At 39.9% G+C, this 24645-nt stretch overlaps 1 protein-coding gene across 1 annotated transcript in view; it reads right to left on the reverse strand.

Annotated features, from left to right (window-relative positions):
• Positions 1-24645, reverse strand: part of TNPO1 (transportin 1) — a 56244-nt gene that overhangs the window by 17519 nt on the left and 14080 nt on the right. Inside the window, exons 4-12 of the mRNA XM_054398050.1 lie at positions 24086-24235; positions 18102-18208; positions 16892-17025; positions 14012-14093; positions 13264-13386; positions 8019-8137; positions 6185-6245; positions 5342-5504; positions 4061-4213 (exon numbers count right to left, since the gene is read on the reverse strand). Of these exons, the coding sequence (XP_054254025.1) occupies positions 4061-4213; positions 5342-5504; positions 6185-6245; positions 8019-8137; positions 13264-13386; positions 14012-14093; positions 16892-17025; positions 18102-18208; positions 24086-24235 (1092 nt within the window). The remainder of the gene's footprint in view (positions 1-4060; positions 4214-5341; positions 5505-6184; positions 6246-8018; positions 8138-13263; positions 13387-14011; positions 14094-16891; positions 17026-18101; positions 18209-24085; positions 24236-24645) is intronic.

Here is a 24645-nt window from a genome sequence, read left to right on the forward strand (position 1 = left end):
CCCTTGTACTCAGCACTGGTTAGGCCACACCTTGAGTACAGTTTTGGGACCCTCAGTTCAACAAAGATGTTGAGCTGCTTGAATGTGGGCAACAAAGCTGGTGAGGTGTCTGGAGCACAAGCACTGTGACGAGCTGAGGGAGCTGGGGTTGTTTAGTCTGGAGAAAAGGAGGCTCAGGGGAGACCTTATTGCTGTCTGAAACTGCTGCCTGAAGAGAGGCTGCAGCCAGGTGGGTGTTGGTCTCTTCTGCCAGGCAACCAGTGACAGAATGAGAAGACACAGTCTCAAGCTGTGCCAGGGGAGGTTTAGGCTGGTTGTTAGGAACAAATTCTTCAAAGAAAGCGTGATTGGCTATTGGAATGGTAGGGAGGTGGTGGAGTCACTGTCCCTGAAAGTGTTTAAAACATGCCTGGATGAAGCACTTAGTGACATAGTTTAGTTGATTAGATGGTGCTGGGTGATAGGCTGGACTAGACACCTCAAAAGTCTTTTCTAACCTGGTTAATTCTGTGATTCTGTAATATTAAAGATGCTGGAAATGCAGGCAAAAGGTCAAGCAAGACTGTTGGAATACAAAGGAATGGAAGTTATCATATTGAACCATCCATAAAAAGCAGCTTAAGGCAATGAAGTCACATAAGTGGTCTTCCCTGTTTCTGAAAACGCTTGCATAGAATGTAAGGCTCAAATTTATTAAATATTCCTCCTGTATGAAATCAAGGTATTTCTTCCCTATTACCAGTTCAACGACTGGGCGAAAACAGGAACAGAATACAATGCAGATGAACTTCTGTTTACATAGCTGGAGTTGCTGCGGGGGTTTTGGCTTTTATGATAACAGGACCTTCTAAGAGGACTACAGCCTGTTACAAAGGAGTAGAATGCACCTGTCTAAAAAAAGAAAAGGCAGGGGAATCTGAGCTGTCAGCAGGCTGTCCAACTTGGTGAGGCCAGCTTTACACTGAAGGACTTGGGAGGAGGGATCCAAAATGGCAATGCTCATGCCACCAATCGGGGAATTAACCAGGCCAACCACAGTTGTGTAAAATGTGCCTCAACTGTCTCTTGAAGTGTAAGTATACTAATGCATGAAGTCTGAGAAACAAACGAGATGAACTGGAGCTCCAGAAATAACCAAAACACGGTGGGACAACTCACACAACTGGAGGATGAACACAAATGGCTATAGGCTGTTTTGTAAAGACAGGCGGGGTAGAAGAGGTGGAGGTTGCACTCTCTAAGGAGAACCTTGGATGTATAGAAGTCAGCTATGGTAGGTAATTGCAGAAGCACTACCAAATGTCTCTGGCTCAAAATCAGAGGGATTGCCTCTAAGGCAGACCTCACAGTAGGCATCTGTTACCAACCCCTAAACCAGGATGACAAGACCAATGAAGTGATGCTTGGGTCACTTAAGCAAGTCAACAGCACCTGCTTCTTATGGGAGACTAGCCACCCTGACATTTGTTGGAAAAACACCATAGCAGTTCACCTGACTGGAAGTCAGGTTCCTGAAATGCATAGAGGACTCCTTTGTAGAAATGTTAGATGTACCAACCAGGAATGCAGCACTGCTGGACTTGCTGCTCACTACCCAAAAAAACTGCTTTGTAACGTCTCAGTTAATGATAGCCTTGGCTGCAGCAATCACAATATTGCGGATTTTGAGATACTGCTAAGCATGCCTAAGGTCAGTTCCAAGACACAATTTTAGATTTTAGAAGAGCAAACTTCAGTGTTCTCAGGGCTCAGTTGCAAGAGATCCCCTGGCAAGTCTCCACAGAGGATAAAGAAGCTAGCAAGTGCTGGGAGTTTTTTCAAGAGCACTCTTCTAGACACAGGAAACCAGGTCATCCCTGCTAAAGGCAAGGGAAGTATGTGGAACAAAAGACTCCCTTGGTTTAACTGTGAGCTTCTGGGTCTGGCCAGAACCAAAAGGGAAATCTACCAGATATGGAAAAGGAGAATGCCACCTGTTGGAAGATTACAAGGGCATTGCCAGGGTATGCAGACGTGTAATTAGGAAAGCAAAAGCTCATTCTGAACTGTAACTGGCTGGAGATACCAAAAACTTCAAGAAAGGGTTCTTCAGATACATTAACAACAGGCAGAAATGGGAAGAGACTACAGGCCCACTATTGAACAGGAGGGGTGAACTGGTCACAAATAGCATGAAAAGGTAGAGATCCTTAACACCTTCACCTCTCTTTACCAATGCTGTTAGGTCCCAGGCCACGGGAACAAAAATGCAGGTTGATGCAGACACATACCTGTCTTCACTGAAGGAAGAGTTGTTGTATCAACTATTACAGGAGCTTGAGCTGTACAAATTGTTTGGCCTGGATGCCATCCACCTGAGCATGCCAAGAGAGCTGGCTGACATTGTTGTGAGTCCACTCTCCATATCTACAAGAAGTCATGGAGATCAGGAGACTGGAAGACAGCTGATGTTGCCCCATTTGTAAGACTGGTTCCAAGCAGGACCCAGGTAATTATAGACCCATAATCCTCACTTCAGACTCTGGGAAAGTTCTGGAACAAATCCTCCTGGGAAGTGTCACAATTCAACTGGAGCAAGTGGTTGGGAAAAGCCAGCATGGAATCATCAGGAGCAAATCATGCTTGACAAACCCAACCACCTTCTACAAAGAAACTTGCTTGGTCCATGCAGGGTGAGCAGTTGACAGTCTACCTGGACTTCTCCAAGGTGTTTGACGTGGTCCTCCAAAGCCTCCTCCTCAAGAAATGGATGCATTACAGCCTAGACAAGTAGTCTGTGTGATAGGTAGGGAAGTGGCCCATAGGCTGTATCCAGAGAATGGTAGTAGATGGGTTTTCCTCAGCCTGGCAGCCAGTCACAACTGTGGTTCTTTTGGGATCAGCATTGGGTCCAATGCTGTTTAGTACTTTTGTAAGTGATCTGGATGTTGGGATCAATGAATTTTGCAGGTTACACCAAAATGAATGGGGAGGTTGACACTCCAGAAGGGAGAGCCACCCTCCCAGAAAACCTGGACAGGCAGAAGGAGCTATCAAGAACCTTATGAAGTTCAAAGGGGGACAAGTATAGAGTCTTGCACCTGGGAATACAAAACCCAGGAGCACAGCTCAGACTGGGACCCAACTGGCTGGACAGCAGCTCTATGGAAAGAGGGACCTTGTGGAGGGGCCTTGGTGGAAAACAAGGTCAACATGACTGAAGAGTGTGCTGCAGTGGCAAAGAAAGCCAGCAAGACATCGGGTTGCATCAACAGGGGCATCACCAGCAGAGATAAAGAAGTCACTATCCCGCTGTGGTCAGTGCTTGTCAGACCACACTTGGAGTACCACATGCAGTTTTGGTCCCCATTGGACAAAAATGATGCAGACATGCTGAAAAGTATCCAGAGAAGGGCCCTCAGAATGATGAGAGGCCTGGAAGTCCATATGAAGAAAGGCTGAGAGAACTGAGTTTGTTCAGCCTTAACAAGAGAAGGCTTAGGGAAAAACTTATTACCATGTACCAGTACATAAAAAGGGTGGCTACCAGGAAGACAGAGACTTACTTTTTACAGTAAGTCACATGAAAAGACAAGGGGCATTGGGCACAAGTCACTCCAGGGAAAACTCTGATTGGACTCTATAAAAAAAAATTTCACTGGAATAATCTGTCAGGGGAAGCACTGAATTCCTCTGCATTGGAAGGTTTTAAGGCTCAGCTTGACAGGGTCCTGGGCCATCTCATTTAAACTATGCTGTTACCTAGAAAGACCAGACCAGGTGATCCTTGAGGTCCATTTCACCCTAGCATTCTGTAATTCCATGATTCATGAGAGACTAATAAATACATGCTGCAGAGTTAGAAAGTGAAAAATAAAGAAAAATATCTAAGTTATTTAGCCTCCCAAGCACACATAGATTGGAAAATGAGGAATTAAATGAAGAAGTGGAGAGTAATGACAGAAATCAAAGCAGCTAAGAACATGCACTTATTTACATAAATAAATACACCTGCAAGGAATCACAGAGATGCTTTACAACCAATCAAAAATTAAGCAACCTGATATGCACCATTGCTTACCTTCAGCAATTGCCCCAAGAACAAGGATACCAGATTCTTTAACTACCCATTCAGGATGGAAGAGCAATTCCTTCAGAAGGGGCAAGATGTGTGGCAGAAGTTCATCACGGAATACATTGGCAAGGACATCTAGAGCAGCGGCAGAACATTTCCCTAAGGGAAATGGATGGTGTCAATTTGAAGTAAAATATAAAACAATTGATAAGAAATAGGGCACACAATTCTGATTTTCAAATACAAATCCAGATAGCATATACCAATAAGGACTTCTTAACTGTTCTGCCTTCTTTCAGGCCATCATTGCTAGACAAATCTAGCTTCTTCATCTTCAGTCAAAACTGTGGACCACAAGGCACCCTCTGTCATTTCAGCTATCTTTTTTTGAAAATATATTTTGCTCTGCAATATCTATATACAGCAGTGAAAAGAACAGCATTATGAATCTAAAACTACATGTTTTTTAAAAAGAGGCTTTATGGAAACAAACACATTTGCGCTTGTATTTTCTCCAACAATAATAGTAATTTCAAAAATTCAGAAGTCTCAAAATTGTTTGATCATAAGCTTCAAGGTACATTCACCAGTAGTGAAAACTCAAGGCTCTTGGAAGGGGGGAAAAAAAAATACGTGCATATACCTGAATCTCTAAGTATTCCATAATGAGGCTGCTTGCAAAATATATTTATGTCAGACTTTCCAGATTATCACTGGCTATTTTCTATTACTGAGGTTAAAAAAAAATCAGTTTGTGGCATGTTGTTTCCTTACCACATGGTCTATTGTTCTAACACATGCACAGACCCTCAAAACTGTGGTGTTCTCACAGCTATCTCTTCAGAACTGAGGTACTGTCTTATGGTCAGAAGCAAATTCCTTCACACAGAAAAGACCACTGGTGCTGGCTGTAAGTACTAGAGTGTTCACATGGGAACAACAAAACCCCAAAACAAAGCACTATTGAGCTTCCTCCCTAGGCTACTGACATTCAAGAGGTTTTTTTAAATGCTGAACATGTGATACATAATTTAATTTTAATTATGCATGATAATAAAAAAGTCCAGAAGTTCTGTAGTTTGATCAGGCATATTCAAAATAAAGTAAGCTTACAGATCAAAACAGTTATAGAAAGTCTTCTGACAGACTCCTCATCCCCACCCCATTCACCAATTGTTAGTAGATCTTCTATTCAAAAAACCAAAGTATTTTTGAAAAGTATTTTCTGTGGTTCTTGTGTGACACAAGTAACTCTTTTAAAACAGTTTACACATTACTTCGACATACTTAAATTCCAGTCAGAAATAGTATCGTCATCATCAAGTTCATCATCATCCTTGTCCTCAATACCAACTTCTTCATGTTGCTGGGCCACTGTCCGTGAACGATGAAAACGAGGTCTTATGTCCTGTTCACTATCTGGAATAGCTTCATCTTCTTCAACATCCCCCTGTTTTATCAGATACACTTTCTTTTACTACATATCAAGGTTTCTTCCTTGAACAACTTCCTGTATTGCTCAAGGAAGTTAAGAATGTAGTTAGTACAAGATTTCATAAAGCATATGGAACATCCAATCCACATCCCACTTGTACTGCCCAGCTAACTAAAGATGCCATTGTTCCTGCATCCTGCTGCTGCATTTACCAGGAAAACACAGCAAGATAAAAGCAGAAGAGTTAAGCTTCAGACAAATTATCTTTCTAAAGTATCCTTCTTGTTAAGAAAACACTCTCAATGGGAATGAAATAGAAAGATGTGATAGAGTAAATTCTAGTACCTAGCCATATTCTAGCAGTATAGTGACAGAAAAAGCCACATGTTCGTTCTGGAAGGCATTAGAACTGATTCTGAACATTTTTTTAGGCTCAGCAGTTCGTGAGTAATAGTATCACAGCTTTGTCTAAATGGAGTGGTAAGCAACTGGGGCAAAGCAGGAAAGCCTGTGAATTATTTTCCAACAAACACAGCAACAGTCACATTTAGTATTTGGAATAGCACACCTTGCCCTGGAAAGTTAATTGTCTGTTGAACAGTTGTAGGCCAGATCTGCCCATTATGATCTGAATCATTCTGACTGGTCAGAAGCTAGAGATACTTTTAAAGAATAAAAAAAAAATTGATGCTCACCTTTAACAGAATAATATCTATCTCTGAGTATTTCATACCATTTACCAGCACAGGTATCAGCCTACAAAGAAATATTGATACATGTCAAAATGACACAAAAAAGCAAGCCAGTTTTGGGTTACTTGGGCCATAATTTTATCTGTAACCCTCACTCCCCCAATCAAAATAAAAAACCCCTAACAACTTAGCCTGAACAAAAGCTAGCATCCAAATCAAGCTCCATGTCATAAGATGAAACAATACATTGGAAAGTATTGTTCATTTCAAATTACGAACTAAACTAGAGGCAGTCAGATGGCACAACTGAGTTTCAAACTTTAAAGATCAGGTATTTGGAGTAAATACATCATAGCGAAAGAAACATCTTTCAGAAATTAAGTCTAAAGGTTTTCAGTAAGAATTCAAACCAGTAATACACATGATAAGCTGCCTCTCACTAATTCTGTTTATCATTTTATTTCTTTGTGGATGAAGACTACTACCTCACTATTCTTAAAGATGGAAGTCTAACTATATTAAGCTCTCCTGTCCATTACTTCAGTAAGACAAATCCTCAACATTGAGAGATCTTGACTAACCTGTACAAGGATTTACTTCATTATTAAACTGGTCAAGGCTATGAGACTCCATCTGTATAGATGCATAGCTAAAAAAAGTACTAAAGTCAAATACCTCACATAAAAACATGTTCTCCACCAAAGGAAAAAAAAAAAAAAAAAAACACACCACAAAAATATGTATTGCAAGACAAATCAAGGACTAAGCCAGAATAATTTTCTCTATGTTCTGCAGTTGAGTAGTATTCTTTTTGAAGGTAGCCGGCCAGCATACTACTTACACATTGCAGTACCTTCTGAATTTTGAATGAAGGAATACTAAGAATGCACACTATCGCCAACTCATTGGCATTTCTGCAGCATACTTTATGATACAGAAGCTATGGATTTTATAGGAAAGCCTACAGTAGCAAAATGGAACAGGATATTAGATACCAGATGAACAGGTTTTTAGAGATCTTGTTTCACTTCTGATTTAAAATAAAAAATATTAAGATTATTATCAAGTGTTGATAAAAATCAGATAGCTATCTAATCAAATAGGACTCACCCACAAATGAATTGCTTTCAGCAAACACGACACTGAAAGATCATGAGAGAAATGTAATGCTACTCCTACTTGTGGTTTGTTGTGTTTCGTTTTTTAATTTTGATCTTAAAAAACCCAACCAAACCAACAAACAAAAATCCACAACCCCAACCCCTCCCCACCAGGGAAAAAACAAACCAAACAAACAACAAAACATAAAAGTTCGGTATTATGCTGTCGTAGCACCACTGTTCATGTAGGCCAAAATAGATTCAATATTCAGAATAAATATGATGTGTGCTGGGAAAGGCATGGGTAAACTCAGGAATTGTCCTATCACTCCTTAGTCTTCTGAGCTAAAAAAGTAGAAAATAAACCTGTTAAATTTAGAAGTTATTTCTCATAATGCTGGTCCATCTGTTTTCAACTCCTGCTCCTCCACTGCTACAGGAGGTTCTTCCATCTCAATTCTTTTTCCAATTGCTTATGAAAACTGAAAATTTGCTGATTTTTAAATTGCTTCAACTCTCTAATGCTTATTTTTGCTGAGAAGAATAAATCTTTTCTGTCTGTGATTCTTTTCTTCCACTCCAGATCTTGAGACAAATGCCCTAATATTTAAAAATTACCTTCCATGCATATTTAAAAACAAAATTAGATGCACTCTCTATATGAGTAACCAGGAAGAAGTCAACTGAAGTTTAAAGATGACTATTTCAAAATGAAAGCTGTAATTCCTAATACTTACTTCGTAAGATGCCGACATAGTACATCTTTACAAATTGGTTGTTCAGCCAAAGTCAGCCAAAACTCACAAGCCTCCAAAGCAACATTTTCATCTTGGTCCTGTGTCCTCTCAAGCATGTACTACACAATACAAAAATAAATTACTTGTAAAAGAAGCTTTAAGTGCACAGAAGAATCTAACACCACTGCAAAGTGTGTTAGAAACATTAGACTATATTTATCACAGCAATTTTTTTTCTTTGGGGCAAGGGGAAGAAGCAGATCAAGAGACTACTTGCAGCTAATCATGGGAGTAAGCTAAGAGACTTCTTTCTTAATGCTAGATGATTGAGATTCTGGATTTCTTCATTGCTTAAAAGTGGGAACATTATTACCAAGAAACTAGAGAAACCAAACATAATAAAACAGCAGTTTCCTGTAATTTTTTTGTATACATTTTTCACTCCCCTTTTGCACTTTTGAATAAAAAGGTACGATTATATCCTTTGTAAGACGGAAATACTTTTTATGCCTGGTACCATAAAAAAAAAAAGTTTCCCTTCCAAACCTTATCTTGATTACCTGACAGGATATAATTAAGTAGAACTCATAGTAAGAGGGGGATAATGGGGCAGGGGGGGGAAAGCCTCACCTTTTTCTACCATGCATGGTAATTCAGAGATTCAGTATCAAATCAAAGTTCATCATATCTAAAATTTTAATCCTCCTTCCACCAAAAATCATAACACACCTACATAAACAAAAAGCCCAAGCCAATTCCAGGTCAGCAATTTTACACACAACTGCCAAAACAATTTATGGAATGTTGAAGAATGGCTTGAATCTAAGGGACATGGTTCTATGGAACAACTGTTTGAGCAAAATGTGTAGGCCGTACTCCATCTTGTTGCTTATTGCTCACAGATAGCTTTTAGGCTGATGTGTTGCAGCTGTGTTATCGAACTACAGGATGTGCCAAGGTTACTATGGCCTTGTGGTTGTCCTTGCAGCTGTGTTTAACAGGATGAAAACAAGGAGCTAATGAGAGAGAGGTTTGTGGAACTGCACATAGAATTAATTGCAAGTAGGCGTAACATTATAATCAAGCTTTTACCTTAAACCAATTAAATGATGACACTCGTGCATACTTAGCTAAAATGTACCAATAGAATTATGCCACTTGTGCTTATTTAGCCAAAGATGTTATATAAGCTGTGCTTTTGAACAATAAAGTTGAGACTTGCTTATCAATCATATTGATTGTGCGGGTCTTCCCTCGCCATCCTCGCTGTGGGGCTCTCCTTGACAAGTTCCTGACAATGGAAGACTGTTGCTTACTTCCATGCCAGCTCTTTCTTCTGTAACAGCTTGTTCCTCCATTTTCTTTGGAAAATATCATGGAAATCCATGCAGCTACCTTGCCTCATACTTGGACTTACAAGAGAATTTCCTTTTCAGTTGCTGTATTGGGTATGGCTGAAGTGGAGTTAACTCTCCTCAAAGCATCTTTCTAGTGCTATGCTTTGTACTGCTGTAGCTGGGTGTTGATAACGCACCACTGTTTTTGGCTACTGCTGATCAAGCACCCAGGCAGCGCTTTTCCAACATTCCCCCATCCAAAGAGTATGCCAAAGGCTGGGTAAGATCTTGGGAGGGGACACAGACAGGCCAGCTGACCCAAACTGGCCAAAGGGGTATTCCATGTCATATCATGTCAGCTCAGATATAAGAACTAAGTGAAAGAAGGAAGTGTGGGGTTATTTGTCTGCAGCGTCTGTCCTTCAGAGCAATTGCTATGCGTAGAGCCCTGCTTCCCCAGACCATGCTGATGGGAAGTAGAGAATAACATCTCTGGTTTTGCTTCCATGTGCAGGCTTTGCTTGTGTTTAGCATTATTCAATTGCTTCTACCTTATTACCAGCCTTTTATGTTTTCCCCTCTCTCCTGTCCATCTAAGAAGGGGAGTGACAGAGCCCATTTGCTGGGCATTTGGCCTGCAGCCAGTACCAAATCACCACAGTAGTTTCAGAATACCATTTTATTCTGAAAATTAATAGAATGTGGAGATCCTTATTAAACTTCTGCATTTCAGTGATACAAGGCTTGCCCCTTCCTATGGAACAGCAATAAAATGCAAACTTAAGCTCAAGATTCACTATTTTACTTGAGAACTCACAGTAACAGAGATAGTGCTGGGTTCTGAGCTGTCAATATATCACAGCTCAGAAAAGTTGAAGAATGCCCTACTCATTGGCAGAAAGGCTTCCTTAAAGCACCTTTAAGTTAAAAGATTCAGCATTTTTACCCAGAGGACTTGAAAATCCACTGCTTTTTGGAAGACAATGTAATCTCTTTGAAAATGCCCCTCATACTGTTATTTCAAGTATCTGTTTTAAGCATCATACTACATGCTTACTGCAGTTAAGACAGCAGTAGACTGAAAAGGCTCAATGGTTTAAAATAGCCATATACGCAGCCTGAAAATTATAGCAAGAACAGTGACCCTAGTAACAACAGTAAAATGTGGGAAGGGTATTAAAAGATGTCTTTTTTAAAAAAAATATTATCATGCCAAATCTTAGTAAGTACTTTTAATTGTAAGTTATAAAGTTACATTAATTTTAGGGAATGCAAGCAGTTGCTTTGCCACACTAAATTACAGAATAGGAAGACTATTCAGTACAGTTTTGTGTATTCTATAATATAACAAAGCTGACACAACATTGCTTAAGTCAAATCATCAAGAAAAGACTAAGTATTAAGAAGAATGTATCTTTTGAGCAGTAATAGAGATGCCTTTGTCTGAAGAAAGCAACAGGGTGCAGAAGTCAGGATTTCTTCTTCTAAGGTCTTGAGAAAGACCTTAGAAGACATGACTTTGGATAAATAATACTCTGCAAGCATTAAAGTGCAATTTAGTAACTGAAATGCTCACCAAAAAAACCAACTAAACAAACAAAAAAACCCCACCACACCAAAAAAACCCAAAACCCACAAAACTATAAAATACAAATTCAGCCATTCCTTTATGCTCCAGGGATTTGACATGGAAGTTTAAACCTATCTGCTTCAGAAGCGTGATGCCCACTTATCGTAATTTCTTTAAGACTTTCTTCACTTAGCAGCAACAGCATTTTACTTGGAGGCGTTAAAGCATCAAAAATGTAAAACTTGCCTCATTTGAATATTGAATAGTCAGTTCTCAGATATTACATTTGCACATACCAGGACGTATACAGAACTGAGAAAATCTGTAACACTAGTCCCCAAAACAGAAAAAGTCTGAACTTTGTTATGAAACAGAAAATCACTAGTACTATTTTTTGTAGAGAAGAGGCCTACTTACTAATAGGCTTTACAGCAGCAAGATACCAGATACAATGTGCACATAATCTTGAATAAATTTTTTTTTTTGGTTGGCTGGTGGTATCTGCCTACAAAATCCAGAAGTTCCTTACTGATCTTGGGAGGCTGAAGAGCCAGAGAAGTTATCACTTCTTGACAATATCATGCAAATCGCAGCTTAACACCTTTTTTGGGTTGTCTGCACATAGTCCTTCTGGAATTTGATACTGGGCTATCGATCGCAGCTGAATTTCGTTACGATCGCAGCTGAATTTCGTTACGATCGCAGCTGAATTTCGTTACGATCGCAGCTGAATTTCGTTACGATCGCAGCTGAATTTCGTTACGATCGCAGCTGAATTTCGTTACGATCGCAGCTGAATTTCGTTACGATCGCAGCTGAATTTCGTTACGATCGCAGCTGAATTTCGTTACGATCGCAGCTGAATTTCGTTACGATCGCAGCTGAATTTCGTTACGATCGCAGCTGAATTTCGTTACGATCGCAGCTGAATTTCGTTACGATCGCAGCTGAATTTCGTTACGATCGCAGCTGAATTTCGTTACGATCGCAGCTGAATTTCGTTACGATCGCAGCTGAATTTCGTTACGATCGCAGCTGAATTTCGTTACGATCGCAGCTGAATTTCGTTACGATCGCAGCTGAATTTCGTTACGATCGCAGCTGAATTTCGTTACGATCGCAGCTGAATTTCGTTACGATCGCAGCTGAATTTCGTTACGATCGCAGCTGAATTTCGTTACGATCGCAGCTGAATTTCGTTACGATCGCAGCTGAATTTCGTTACGATCGCAGCTGAATTTCGTTACGATCGCAGCTGAATTTCGTTACGATCGCAGCTGAATTTCGTTACGATCGCAGCTGAATTTCGTTACGATCGCAGCTGAATTTCGTTACGATCGCAGCTGAATTTCGTTACGATCGCAGCTGAATTTCGTTACGATCGCAGCTGAATTTCGTTACGATCGCAGCTGAATTTCGTTACGATCGCAGCTGAATTTCGTTACGATCGCAGCTGAATTTCGTTACGATCGCAGCTGAATTTCGTTACGATCGCAGCTGAATTTCGTTACGATCGCAGCTGAATTTCGTTACGATCGCAGCTGAATTTCGTTACGATCGCAGCTGAAACGTTACGATCGCAGCTGAAACGTTACGATCGCAGCTGAAACGTTACGATCGCAGCTGAAACGTTACGATCGCAGCTGAAACGTTACGATCGCAGCTGAAACGTTACGATCGCAGCTGAATTTCCAGTCTGCCAGTGACATATGTTAACACTAACTAGAAACTACCAGTATTTCTAAGAAATGTGCTCAAACAGTTGAGCAGATGAAAAAAATAGAGCTGACTGGTCCTCTGGTAGACAAGTCTGCACTAAATCTAGAATGGTTAAAGGAACTATCAAATTATATTAACCCCTACAACAGAATGCAATGTAAGGCAACTTCATTAGTAGCTCAAAGATCTAGTATGATCTACAAAGATCAGCTATGTAGAATAACATGCCTTATCCTTGCTATGGTCAAAAGGTCCAAAAAGTCACACCTTCAATGTATAACAAATAGCAGTATCAGCATTAGCACTAGATTTTTAACATGATCTTTTCACCTGGGCTCAAGCAATGCCTGGCTGTTCAATAGTATAGCTGATCTCAGCCATTTCAGGATCAATTGATTTAATGAAGAATAAACAACCGGTGTAAACATTGCCTATCAAAACCAATGTCAAAGTGGTAATTAGCTAAGAAAGTTTTGCTATCTCAGTCTTAAAGGAAAGTGAAGACTAGGCAAATGCAAGAGTAAGATACAGGTTTTGATGAACACTTTTTCTTTGGTATTATTTCCACAACCCCAAACAGGTTTTTCAGCATGTGGTTTCTAGAAAACCCAGGACTCACCTCAACTATACTAATCATATGAGGAAGCAGGAGATCCATTCGAACTTCCAGCAACATTACCAGAGCACGGCAAACATTTTTGCGTACTTCAGGCTCCTCATCACCCGCCAGTGCAAAAAGATTCTGTTGGAAAGTAGTATCAGTTTAAAAGCCTCAGATCGTCTAATTGAAATAGTATTTAAATTTGCATTACTGTCAAAATAAGGTATGCACCTATGTACTTCTGTACTCTCCCACTCTACACCTCAGAATACTATTTCTTGAAGAGATACGGTTTGATGTGTATTGTACACATAACCAAAACACTGTGGTGTTTTTTCTCCTAAACAAAAAAGAAGTTCTGAGACTGAAAAAATCCATCAGTACAAAACAGCAGTTAATCAAATACTCCAGGTAACCCAAAATACCACCCTTCTAAGCCATGTCCAGAGAGACCCAGACAGGACTCAGTGATCACTGATCTTTCCATCACAGGTGACAGTACACCTTTATGCAACAAACATTTCCTCTGTTTATGAAGAGGAAGCATCTTTCAAAATGCTATTTTTTGGGCTTGGAGAGTAATTAGGCTAATCAATGCTAAGCATAAGCATACAGAATGAACTTCAGTCCACAGGGACTGAAGCTAACAACAGACACCAGAAATGGAGAGTTTGCGAGTAGAGGTGTTTGTAGAATATAGTTCAAAACTTTTGATAAATCAGATACACAATGTTACTTCACACCACAATCAAGAACACACACCCACCTCAATAAAAGAATCTATGTGCAACATAAGAGCTTGAGTTCTGCTGATGATAAATTGATTGACGCATGCAACAGCATGAGACCTAAAAATGGAAGTTGAAATATATATTTTTTCATGAGTTAAACCCATTTTCTAAATGGTATACAGGCAGCAAAAACATTAGAATACAAATACACATTTTCCAAACACCTTCTAGAGGCTAGAGAGCACAAATCTCTATATCTACAGTAATACTAAGCAAAATTACTAAAACAGTTTAAGCACCACTTTATATTTCAATATAGCTAATAAATACTTAAAAGTAAAGTATTCGTAAATAAAAAGCAGAGCAGGATGACGACATCTGGCATATCTTATTAACAGCATGCAAGGATGTTCTTTTTGATTGTATCATGATTCCCGATCTCAGATATTAAACAATTTTCTGCAAGTCAGCACGGTGAAACTTTAGCATGCCCTTCTTTTTCATTAAGTATGCAACTGTCTTCGCAGTATTTTTAGTATTTAGTGAGACCAAAAAGCATCCAAGAACACAACTAAAGCTCAAGCTTAGAAGAAACACACACTTGTAAGACACCTACTGAAACACTTGCAGTAGAAACATGCTGAATAATAAATACTGATAAAAAATAATAAAATACTGAAAAATAAAGCATTGGTTTTTCTATTTCATGTAAAGCCACTATTTACAGGTCTGTTTCAGAGGTACGAAACTCAAATTCTATTAATAAAGGCACAAGGCAAAACTACCTGTAGAAGCCTTTGAAAAATCCATTAAAGTGTTTTTACTAAGGTAACTCCAAACCTCTGTTCAGATGTTTCCTGGAAGAGTGTCTAATAAAACATTGTTCAAAAGTTGTCCCTTGGCAGATTTACATAGGAAGCATTTTAACTGACACAACTAATAGTTTTCATACTATGTACTAAAACCAGACTGCAGATCAACAGGTGTCCTGTCCTCAGTTTAACAGTCTGACAGCTACAAATATCACAGCACAGAAAAAAAAAAAAAGTAAAAGACTGTATTATGTAGTAAGAAAAAAAACAAATGTTTTTCTCCATCTCTTCCAGCTTTCAAGAAATGTATTTATCTTTCCACAAAAGACAGTTCATGCTTCGCTACATATTATTCTTAGTGTACATGTATTTCACCTGAGTTTCTAAATGTTATATGGATCCTAAGATATGGAGCAGTGTAGCTCAGCATATAAAGATCTGCCACCTCCAAGTGGGAGAATCTTTTAATAGAATGTTTAAACAGGCGTTAAAACACACATTTCACAGAAAGGTTCAGATTGGAAAGCACCTCTGGAGACCATGTGGTTCAACCTCTGTGCTAAAGCAGGGCCCCCTACAGTCAGTTGCCCAGGACCATGTCTAGATAGTTTTTGCTTATCTCTAAAGGTAGACTCCATCACCTTTGTGGGCCACGTGTGGCAGTGCATAGTCACTCTCACAATAAAAAAACCCCAACAAAACAAAGCCAAACAAACAACATTGCCTGATGTTCAGAAGAAACTTTCAGTGTTCCATTTTGTGCCCAGTGCCTTTTGTCCTGTCACTGAGCACCACTGGAAAGGGCATGGCCATGTCTTTTTTGCTCCCTCCCTTCAGTATTTACATACATTGACGAGCTCCCTAGTCCCTGCTCTCTCAGCCTTTCCTCACAGGAGAAATGCTCCAGTCTCTCCATCTTCATGGCCATTTGCTGGACTCTCTCCAGTATATCCATGTCTCTCTTGCACTGGTGTAATGGGTTAACACAGAAGTGAGGTAAAGTAACACAAAAGAAAACCTCCAGGTTGAGACAAGCAGTTAAGATACAGGGCACTAATGAGAAAAATTAGGTAACACAATGCACAATTACTGTAGCTTGTTTGCAGAAAAAGTGCAGCAAAACCGCAGAAAGTAGTAGCAGAAGCCATCAAGGTAAGTCCCAGCCCCTCCCATCCTGTGTCAACCCCAGTGAAAGAGCCCACCACGCCCAAACACAGAAAATGAAAGTAGCAACCAGAACAGGAAGCCTCTCATGTCACAATCTGAAGTTCAAGCCCCATAATACTTTGCTCCAGCCAGCACTTTCATTTTGAAGCTGGCATGACATAAGCATGGTATAAATAGGAGATTCAACACAACCCATGACAACTGGACAGTCCATAACTGGACACAGTACTCCACGCATGGCCTTATCTAGAAGATGAGCGGAATGGATCACCTCCCTTAACCAGCTGGCAACGCTCCACCCCAGAATATCATTAGTCTTCTTTGTGACAGGGGCATACTATTGGCTCAGTTCAGGGTAGAAGCTACCATTCTTTGTAATTAATACTAACAATAACTACTTAATTCTGGAATTTTTTCTTCTATCCCATATTTCTGTAACTTTGAAGAGATTAAACCAGTTTTATACTGAAAAGATTACAAACCTGTTTCATTTTATTCAGCTGAAAAATATACAGCTTTCTACATTTTGCTGCAGTTCAAGCAGAAAATCACCAGCAAGAACTCAGAAACTATTCTCAAAGGAATTGACTGTCCCATTGCCAAAATCATTATAAAAGGAACATAAAATTGTTCTTTCTAGTCAGAATATTACCTCCTAATTGCAGCACAGAATTTTTCATAATAATACGCAGAAACTTCAGAAAAAGCCTTTCAAAATCATAGGCTGATTGTACATTTGGAAAATGTGTAAAGGGGTGAGGTTATTGAATTAACTAAGCAGATAAACATGGAGATTACTGATGCATGGGATCTCTGGATGCCACAGGATCATTTAAAAAAACAAAGCAGACTTTAAACAGCTCTACAAAGTGGCAGCCATTCTGCCTATTTTAATAACATTTGAATCAGTAACTGTAGTTCAACATACAAACCTACCTTATTTTTGGGCTGCTGTGCTTGAAGAACTGCAAGAACTTCGGTATCATGATATTGAGTGGTCGGTCCAATATATCACTATCTAAAATTTCAGCAGAATCTTCACATATCTTCTGAAGAGCACCAAATGCACCCTGTTAAAATAAAAGTATCTTCTGTCACATTCTGAAGAAAGCAAAATGTCAGATTTTTTTTTTAATGGAACACGTGATTTCAGCACAACACAATAAACGTAGCTAACTAATTACAGAGTTAAACTGAAGCATCCTTAAAGGCATTTTATTTAAGCACTTTATAGCAGCATCTGTTAGCTATCAAGTTGGGTGAGTCAGTAATGGCCAAGTGTTAACGTTAATTTCAGCATTCTACACTCACCCGTTCAAACATAGATTTAAAAATGCTTAAAAGCTAGTTCTTTGAGAACAATTTAAGCACAGAAGTATCCAGTTTAGTTACATACATAACTGTTTCCTTTCATGGTCTGCTATGGGGCAAAACCAGAGCTCCAGATACAATGGTCAATTTGAATTTCATTTATTCTACACCTTGCGAAAGCAGAACTAAACTACTATCTCGCACAGCATCTTGACCATTATCCTGTCTTTGAGGATTACTTTATACAACATGTTTCACACACTTCCACGGAGACAGCAGCAAGTAATTAAAATGGTGTGATCACAGATTTCTATTTTCTTAAAATCAGACAAGGCTTTTTTTTCTCCTCATAGTTTAAAACAGCTAAGTTGGTATTTCTTTTGATCCATACACACTGGACAAAACAGCTCATTTAACCCTGATATAGCAGTAACAGATTGCTTTTCCAGATTAATCTACAAGAAAAATGAACTCTACTTTTAAGTGAGAGTAAATTCAGGGTCAGTTTGATTATGCTGATGATACTTAGAAGATCAGGCATCACGGAGCAGTAACTTCAGAACACTTCTAAGCTGACATGCTGTGACCACACATCACCAGTCATATTCTGCTCTTATACAAAGAAAACAAATTTGTTCAAATGAACAGTAAGAACATGGAATGCAGACAGAAGAGAAAGTATCAAATTGGAGCCATGGTTCTCAGAGGACAATATATATGCACGCATACATAGATGCAGTATTATAAATATATATATAAACATGCAGGGTGTCTATGAAGCATGATTAAGATGATAAAATTGAGATGATAATCTGTTTTTTTTAAGACTCCTTACCTCACAGGTATTGTAATCTTCAGAATCCAACAGGCTGCAAAGCTTTGGTAAGAGTTCAGGCCAATTCTGTAATCCCCCTTTTGAGGCAATGGTTGTTATCAGAATGCCTAAAGGAATCAGAGGGATCAAAGAAATGAGCTCTCATGCACCTTCACATGTTTCATACCAATTTTTCTCCTCTCAAACATCTACAGAGGTAAGAGGTATTTTGTTTTGTTAAGAACTTACAAGCATAAAAAGAGGAAGTACATTTAATTGCAAAGGTGAGTTGTTCCTTCCTGTCACCACATAGGGCTCAGATGTGAGAAATGAAGCACAAATTAATTCCAGTTAAGGAAATAATCATGTCCAAGCACTGCAGGGCAACTTTGGCTCTAAGTTTACTAAACACTGTACAAACCATGACCTCCAGTAAACATACAGTATCCACCTCAAGTCACCTCTCCTTTATTATGATATGAAAGCATGAATGTGGCAATCTGTCATTCAATAAACTTAAAACCCAGTGGTAAGCTGTGTTCACAACTCTGTTTACACAAAACATTATGAATGCATTCTAAGACTGAGATACCTATTAAAAGCTTAATACACTATGGCAGGTTATCCAGTGATCAGCTGTAGGGGGTGGCTAAATAGTATCCTGCAAACAGATAGGTCAGCCCAGGGAGTCACTAATTCTGTTTCCAATACACACAGAAATCCCAGGAAAAAAAAAAACAAAACAAACTAATTAACAGGAACAGGGAAGGCTGCTTATAAACTAGGACTGACTTTGCATGAGTCAATTATGATTCAAGCCAACATGAAACAGGTAACACAACCCATTATGCTGATGACAGTTACTTCCAACAAGCATAAGCACAGAAGAACATGACACTCCTACAACTGGCAATCTCCCAACTGACAAGTGATGAAAAAAAGCTTTCCTAAGCTTTTTTTAACTGAGCTAATCACAATGCATAATTTTTATTCGGAATAAAATGTTAAAAATCTTGTTAAATATACAAGAACATAGGACAACATTACAGAGCAAAGGACATTCTAGAAAAGATACACAGTAACTAAAAGGTATTTTGCATCGTGTTTCATTTGATGCAATAGGCCAGAGAACCCACAAAGGGCAAAAAAGAAGAAAAGTAAAACACAACTTTTCATCATCCAGGTCTCTTCATAACTGCAACTGAAAAGATTCCCAAAAGCCTGTGGAGATCTATGTAATCTTAAAGATTGCATTTCTACTGAATACTGTGGTCTTAAAAGGACACATTAATAGAAAATACTTATTTAAGCTTTGCTGGATATTAATGATCCACTTAAAAATAAAAGTAAAACAAAACAAACCAACAAACCTGAACTTCACAAAACAAATAAACAAATGAATGTTCTTGCCTCCTAGCAAGAAAGTCCTTAAATTGTAAAACTGTCTCCCTAACTTTGATCCAGTACAGATTTGTTTGCACATGTTGTAGAATCATAGAATCAGGAAGGCTGGAAGGACCTCAAGGATCATCGAGTCCAACCTGTCACCCTACACCTCATGACTATCTAAACCATGGCACCAAGTGCCACGTCCAATCCCCTCTTGAACACCTCCAGGGATGAACACTTCCACCACCTCCCTGGGCAGCCTATTCCAATGGCCAACCACTCTCTGAAGAACTTTCTCCTCACCTCCAGCCTAAACCTCCCCTGGCACAGCTTAAGACTGTGTCCTCTTGTTCTGGTGCTGGTTGCCTGGGAGAAGAGACCAACCCCCTCCTGGCTACAACCTCCCTTCAGGTAGTTGTAGACAGCAATAAGGTCTCCCCTGAGCCTTCTCTTCTCCAGGCTAAACAGTCCCAGCTCCCTCAGCCTCTCCTCACAGGGCTTGTGCTCAAGGCCTCTCACCAGCCTCGTTGCCCTTCTCTGGACATGCTCCAGCAATTCAACATCTTTCCTAAACTGAGGGGCCCAGAACTGGACCCAGTACTCAAGGTGTGGCCTAACCAGTGCTGTGTACAAGGGTACAATGACCTCCCTGCTCCTGCTGGCTACACTATGCCTGATACAGGTCAGGATGCCATTGGCTCTCTTGGCCACCTGGGCACACTGCTGGCTCATGCTCAGCCTGCTATCAACCAGCACTCCCAGGTCCCTTTCTGCCTGGCTGCTCTCCAGCCACTCTGATCCCAGCCTGTAGCTCTGCATGGGGTTGTTGTGGCCAAAGTGGAGCACCTGGCACTTGGATTTGTTGAATGCCATCCTGTTGGACTCTGCCCATCTGTCCAGCCTGTCAAGGTCCCTCTGCAGAGCCCTTCTACCTTCTAACAGATCAACACCTGCTCCCAGCTGGGTGTCATCTGCAAATTTACTGATGACTGACTCAATCCCCTCATCCAGATCATCAATAAAGATATTGAACAGGATGGGGCCCAGCACTGATCCCTGGGGGACACCACTAGTGACAGGCTGCCAGCTGGATGTGGCACCATTCACCACCACTCTCTGGGCTCAGCCATCCAGCCAGTTCCTAACCCAGCACAGAGTGCTGCTGTCCAAGCCACAGGCTGACAGCTTGGCCAGGAGTTTGCTGTGGGGGACAGTGTCAAAGGCCTTGCTGAAGTCCAGGGAGACTACATCCACAGCCTTTCCCACGTCCACCAGGCTGGTTACCTGATCATAGAAAGAGATCAGGTTGGTGAGGCAGGACCTGCCCTTCCTAAATCCATGTTGGCTGGGCCTGATTCCTTGGCTATCCTTCAGGTGCGCAGTGATTGCCCCCAAGACAATCTGCTCCATGATTTTCCCTGGCACTGAGGTCAGGCTGACAGGCCTGTAGTTCCCAGGTTCTTCTGTTCGTCCCTTCTTGTGGATGGGCGTCACATTGGCCAGTTTCCAGTCTTCTGGGACCTCTCCAGTGAGCCAGGACTGGTGGAAGATGATGGAGAGAGGCTTGGCTAGCTCATCTGCCAGCTCTTTCAGCACCCTACGATGGATCCCATCAGGTCCCATGGACTTGTGAATATCCAAGTGACTCAACAAGTCTCGAACTAATTCCATATGGATTTCAAGAGTACAACACTGCTCCTTGACCCCATCAACCAGCTCAGGAGGCCAGTTATCCTGAAGTCCTCCTGCCTTACTGTTGAAAATGTCAAAGGTTCAGAAACAAATATAAGAATGAAATTCCTGGAACTACTCTGACTAAACATGGGACAAAAGCAGAAAGTCTCAAAGGAGTAGGTAGTTTAGAGTAAGAGTTGGTTGAAGATCTTTCCAAGGTCCTAGAAGTGGTTTCAGAATGGTCTGGCTATACTTTTAACAAACGTGAACCTTCACAGCTAAAGGAAAGACTATTTCAAAAGTACTTCAGGCATTCTTCCAAAAGGCTTATCCCACAGAGCAACAGGATAACCTAAGAGGAAATACTTTCAGATAGATCAGCAAGAAATTATGTGAGGCCACTGCCCCTTGCAACAAGGATATAAGAAGTTCTGACTACACAACTCATTATGAACATTGTGTGCAGGTCTGCAGAGAAGGCATTTAATGCTGCACTAGTGTTTTTTACATTATAAAGACACACTTTGGTGTGGACAAAATCAAATAGAACAGTAGTGTCAGACTATCAAAACCATAAAGCAAAAGCTATAGCATCTGACGTTCTGCAAAAGCTTAAGAACAATAAGGAAACAATTACACAAAAATTAAGGTTTAGGCACTATGTTCATAATAAAAGGAAGCTTTGAGGGCTTCTAGCAAGCTTCATCTTCTTTCAAATGTGAACTTCTTCCCATCCGCATGTTGCTTGCTTTGGCCAGCAGAGAACAGAAGACAGCAGAGATTAGCCTTTTTGGCTTTCTCTGCAACACTTTGGACAGAAACGTAGGCATAAGAACAACAATCAAAGTAAAGAAATAATGAATTCAGCAGCTTGCAGCTCTTTGACACATTTGGCTAGAGCTGACAGTAAAAATTAAGGCCCTTCCTTCTGACTAGCATACTAAGCTGTAAGGTACGAAATTGGGAACTGGAAGTCTTTACAAAGATGGTCTTTAATTGTAATGAAATTCAAAACAGTATTACAGAATCTGTTAATATTTCATTTCACAAATGTTAAATCTTACAAATTGGGCTAATAGAGCAGTAAATATATGAGAAAACTGACTCCCATTCTCTCAGAACTCAGAAATTGTTAGAAAAATAAGCATGGTTGTCATGACATCATCTCTTACATCACTGTTTCAATTAAATGCAACTCGTTTTCACCATCAATTCTGTAGCTGCCTCTGTAGCTCCTAAAGTTGATTTCTGAACTCCTTAATACTAAAACCCTTAACTTCTAACAAAATTCCTGCTCCTAAGGCAATCTTTAACTTTCTCATTCCTTCTGCAATGAGGCTCTCCACTCCTACCACTAAACACCCAAATATTCTCCCTGCTTGCATTTAAACAGGAGCTATACTAACATCCTGCCTGGACTAGAGTCTTAAGACTTAAGAAGAGTTATAGACACTCCATAAATAGATGGCTTTATTTCCTGGTAAATTTGTGGTTCCTTAACATACCCAACCTTTGCCCATATGCTAACAAGGCAGTCCAACCTCACTGTTAAGACAAAAGGCTACAAAGATCCAGCATTTAATTACTTCAAACAGAGGTATAAAGCATGTGCTAAATAGCACCTCTTACATGAGCATACAGTTCATTAGTTGCTACTCATCTTTAGAGTTCATACATGCTAGAATAATCTCTGCAGAGATCACTTAAAGCTGAACAGTAATTAATTTACTAATCCACAGCCCTTTTTTGAGAAGTCAAAGAATAACTGCTTGAAAACAAACCATTCCTTCTGCCAAGAAAAACTATGCCTGACAAACCATCACTACCAAACAACAACCCAAATCAGCTGGAATGTATTCTTCAGTCAGTTCCATTGTATTCCACTGACAATTGCTATAACCAAACAAGAAAGCATGACTCTTCCACAAACTGGAATCACAAAAGTACCTGGCAACCAAGGACTTTCTTCTACTGCCATAAAGAAAGTGGAACATTAATAAAATTCATAGTAAAGTGGCTTCACAAGTGAGAAGACAGCAGGGAAAAAAGCTAAGGATGAACGTTTTTCTCTAGTTCAGAACCCAGATGTCTAGAGAGGGAATCCTACAAAAGAACGGAAGTAACTCTTAGATTATTTTGTAAGAGTATTCAGCTGGTACAAGCTGAATTACTTTTTGAACTGACATCCACTCCCATTGTCTTTATGGTATTCAAATACATATTTTTTTTTTTTGAGTGAACAAGGAAAATTACTACAACTGTGATAATTGGAGGAAATCATATTCTCAAAGAGCAGACAGAAAAGCTAGGTAAAAATAATGCAAACTTTATGAAAGATGTGTACTAAAATAATATATCTACAAAATCAGAAATCAACATAAAAAAAACTTTCTCATTGGAACTAGGTATTTTTGAGGCCCCTTCCAATCCAAGCCACTCTGTAATTCTATGATCTGCACACCACATTTTATCTGCTGTTTTTTGGCAGAAGGTGTTTTAAATTAGAAGTTCATTATGTGAATTTATTATGCATGGTATGATGATTCCCCGAAGGGATGTGCATGTGCGTGCATATGCGGTGTGGGGTGCAGAAGTGTTTCATTGATGCAGACAGAGTACTGAAATAGTTCTGAAGTCTGACCTTTACCTTGTTCCTGGGTTTTTTTGGTATAGAAATTGCCAGCAAGATCAATTTTAGTATATTCAAATAAACTTATGTTCTGTTACATTTCAAGAGATATGAACCAAATTGCTAAATCATTTCTAACTGAATAGGAAGCCAACATTAAGTATGACTTTTGTATATTCACAATGAAGATAAATACTGACATTAAAACATGAAGCTATGACAATTACAGAAGCAACCAGTTTTAGGAATTTAGTAATTTTTTTACATTAGTAGCATTTTCAATATACACAAGACCACAATAAAGCAAACTTACCCACTGTAGCTCTGATTAAGGGGGAGGAATCACCAATATTGTTCAGACATTCACTTTTAATGAAGTCAGCTACCCCACTTGGAAAGTTGTGGAAATGTGCTTTTACATTATTCTTCAAGATAAGACCACTCAAGGAACGTGTCGGTTCATCTGCAAGAGAAAATATTTACAGTCAGCCTTCGGGAAGCTCAGGAATAAGGCAAATTTCCAGAATAATGCGAGAAAAGGAAAGCTTACACAGACATATGAATCTTCATTCCCTTCTCTCTCCTTACAACTACACCCATCACTTCACATACCAAAGCATTTCAGATTCAGAGCTTGCTGTTTCTATCTATTCAATATTACACAGCACTGGTTAGGCCACACCTTGAGTACTGGGTCCAGTTCTGGGCCCCTCAGTTTAGGAAAGATGTTGAATTGCTGGAGCATGTCCAGAGAAGGGCAAGGAGGCTGGTGAGAGGCCTTGAGCACAAGCCCTGTGAGGAGAGGCTGACGGAGCTGGGACTGTTTAGCCTGGAGAAGAGAAGGCTCAGGGGAGACCTCATTGCTGTCTACAA

The sequence above is a fragment of the Indicator indicator genome, chromosome Z, assembly GCF_027791375.1.
Source record: "Indicator indicator isolate 239-I01 chromosome Z, UM_Iind_1.1, whole genome shotgun sequence".
Taxonomy (NCBI): Eukaryota; Metazoa; Chordata; class Aves; order Piciformes; family Indicatoridae; genus Indicator; species Indicator indicator.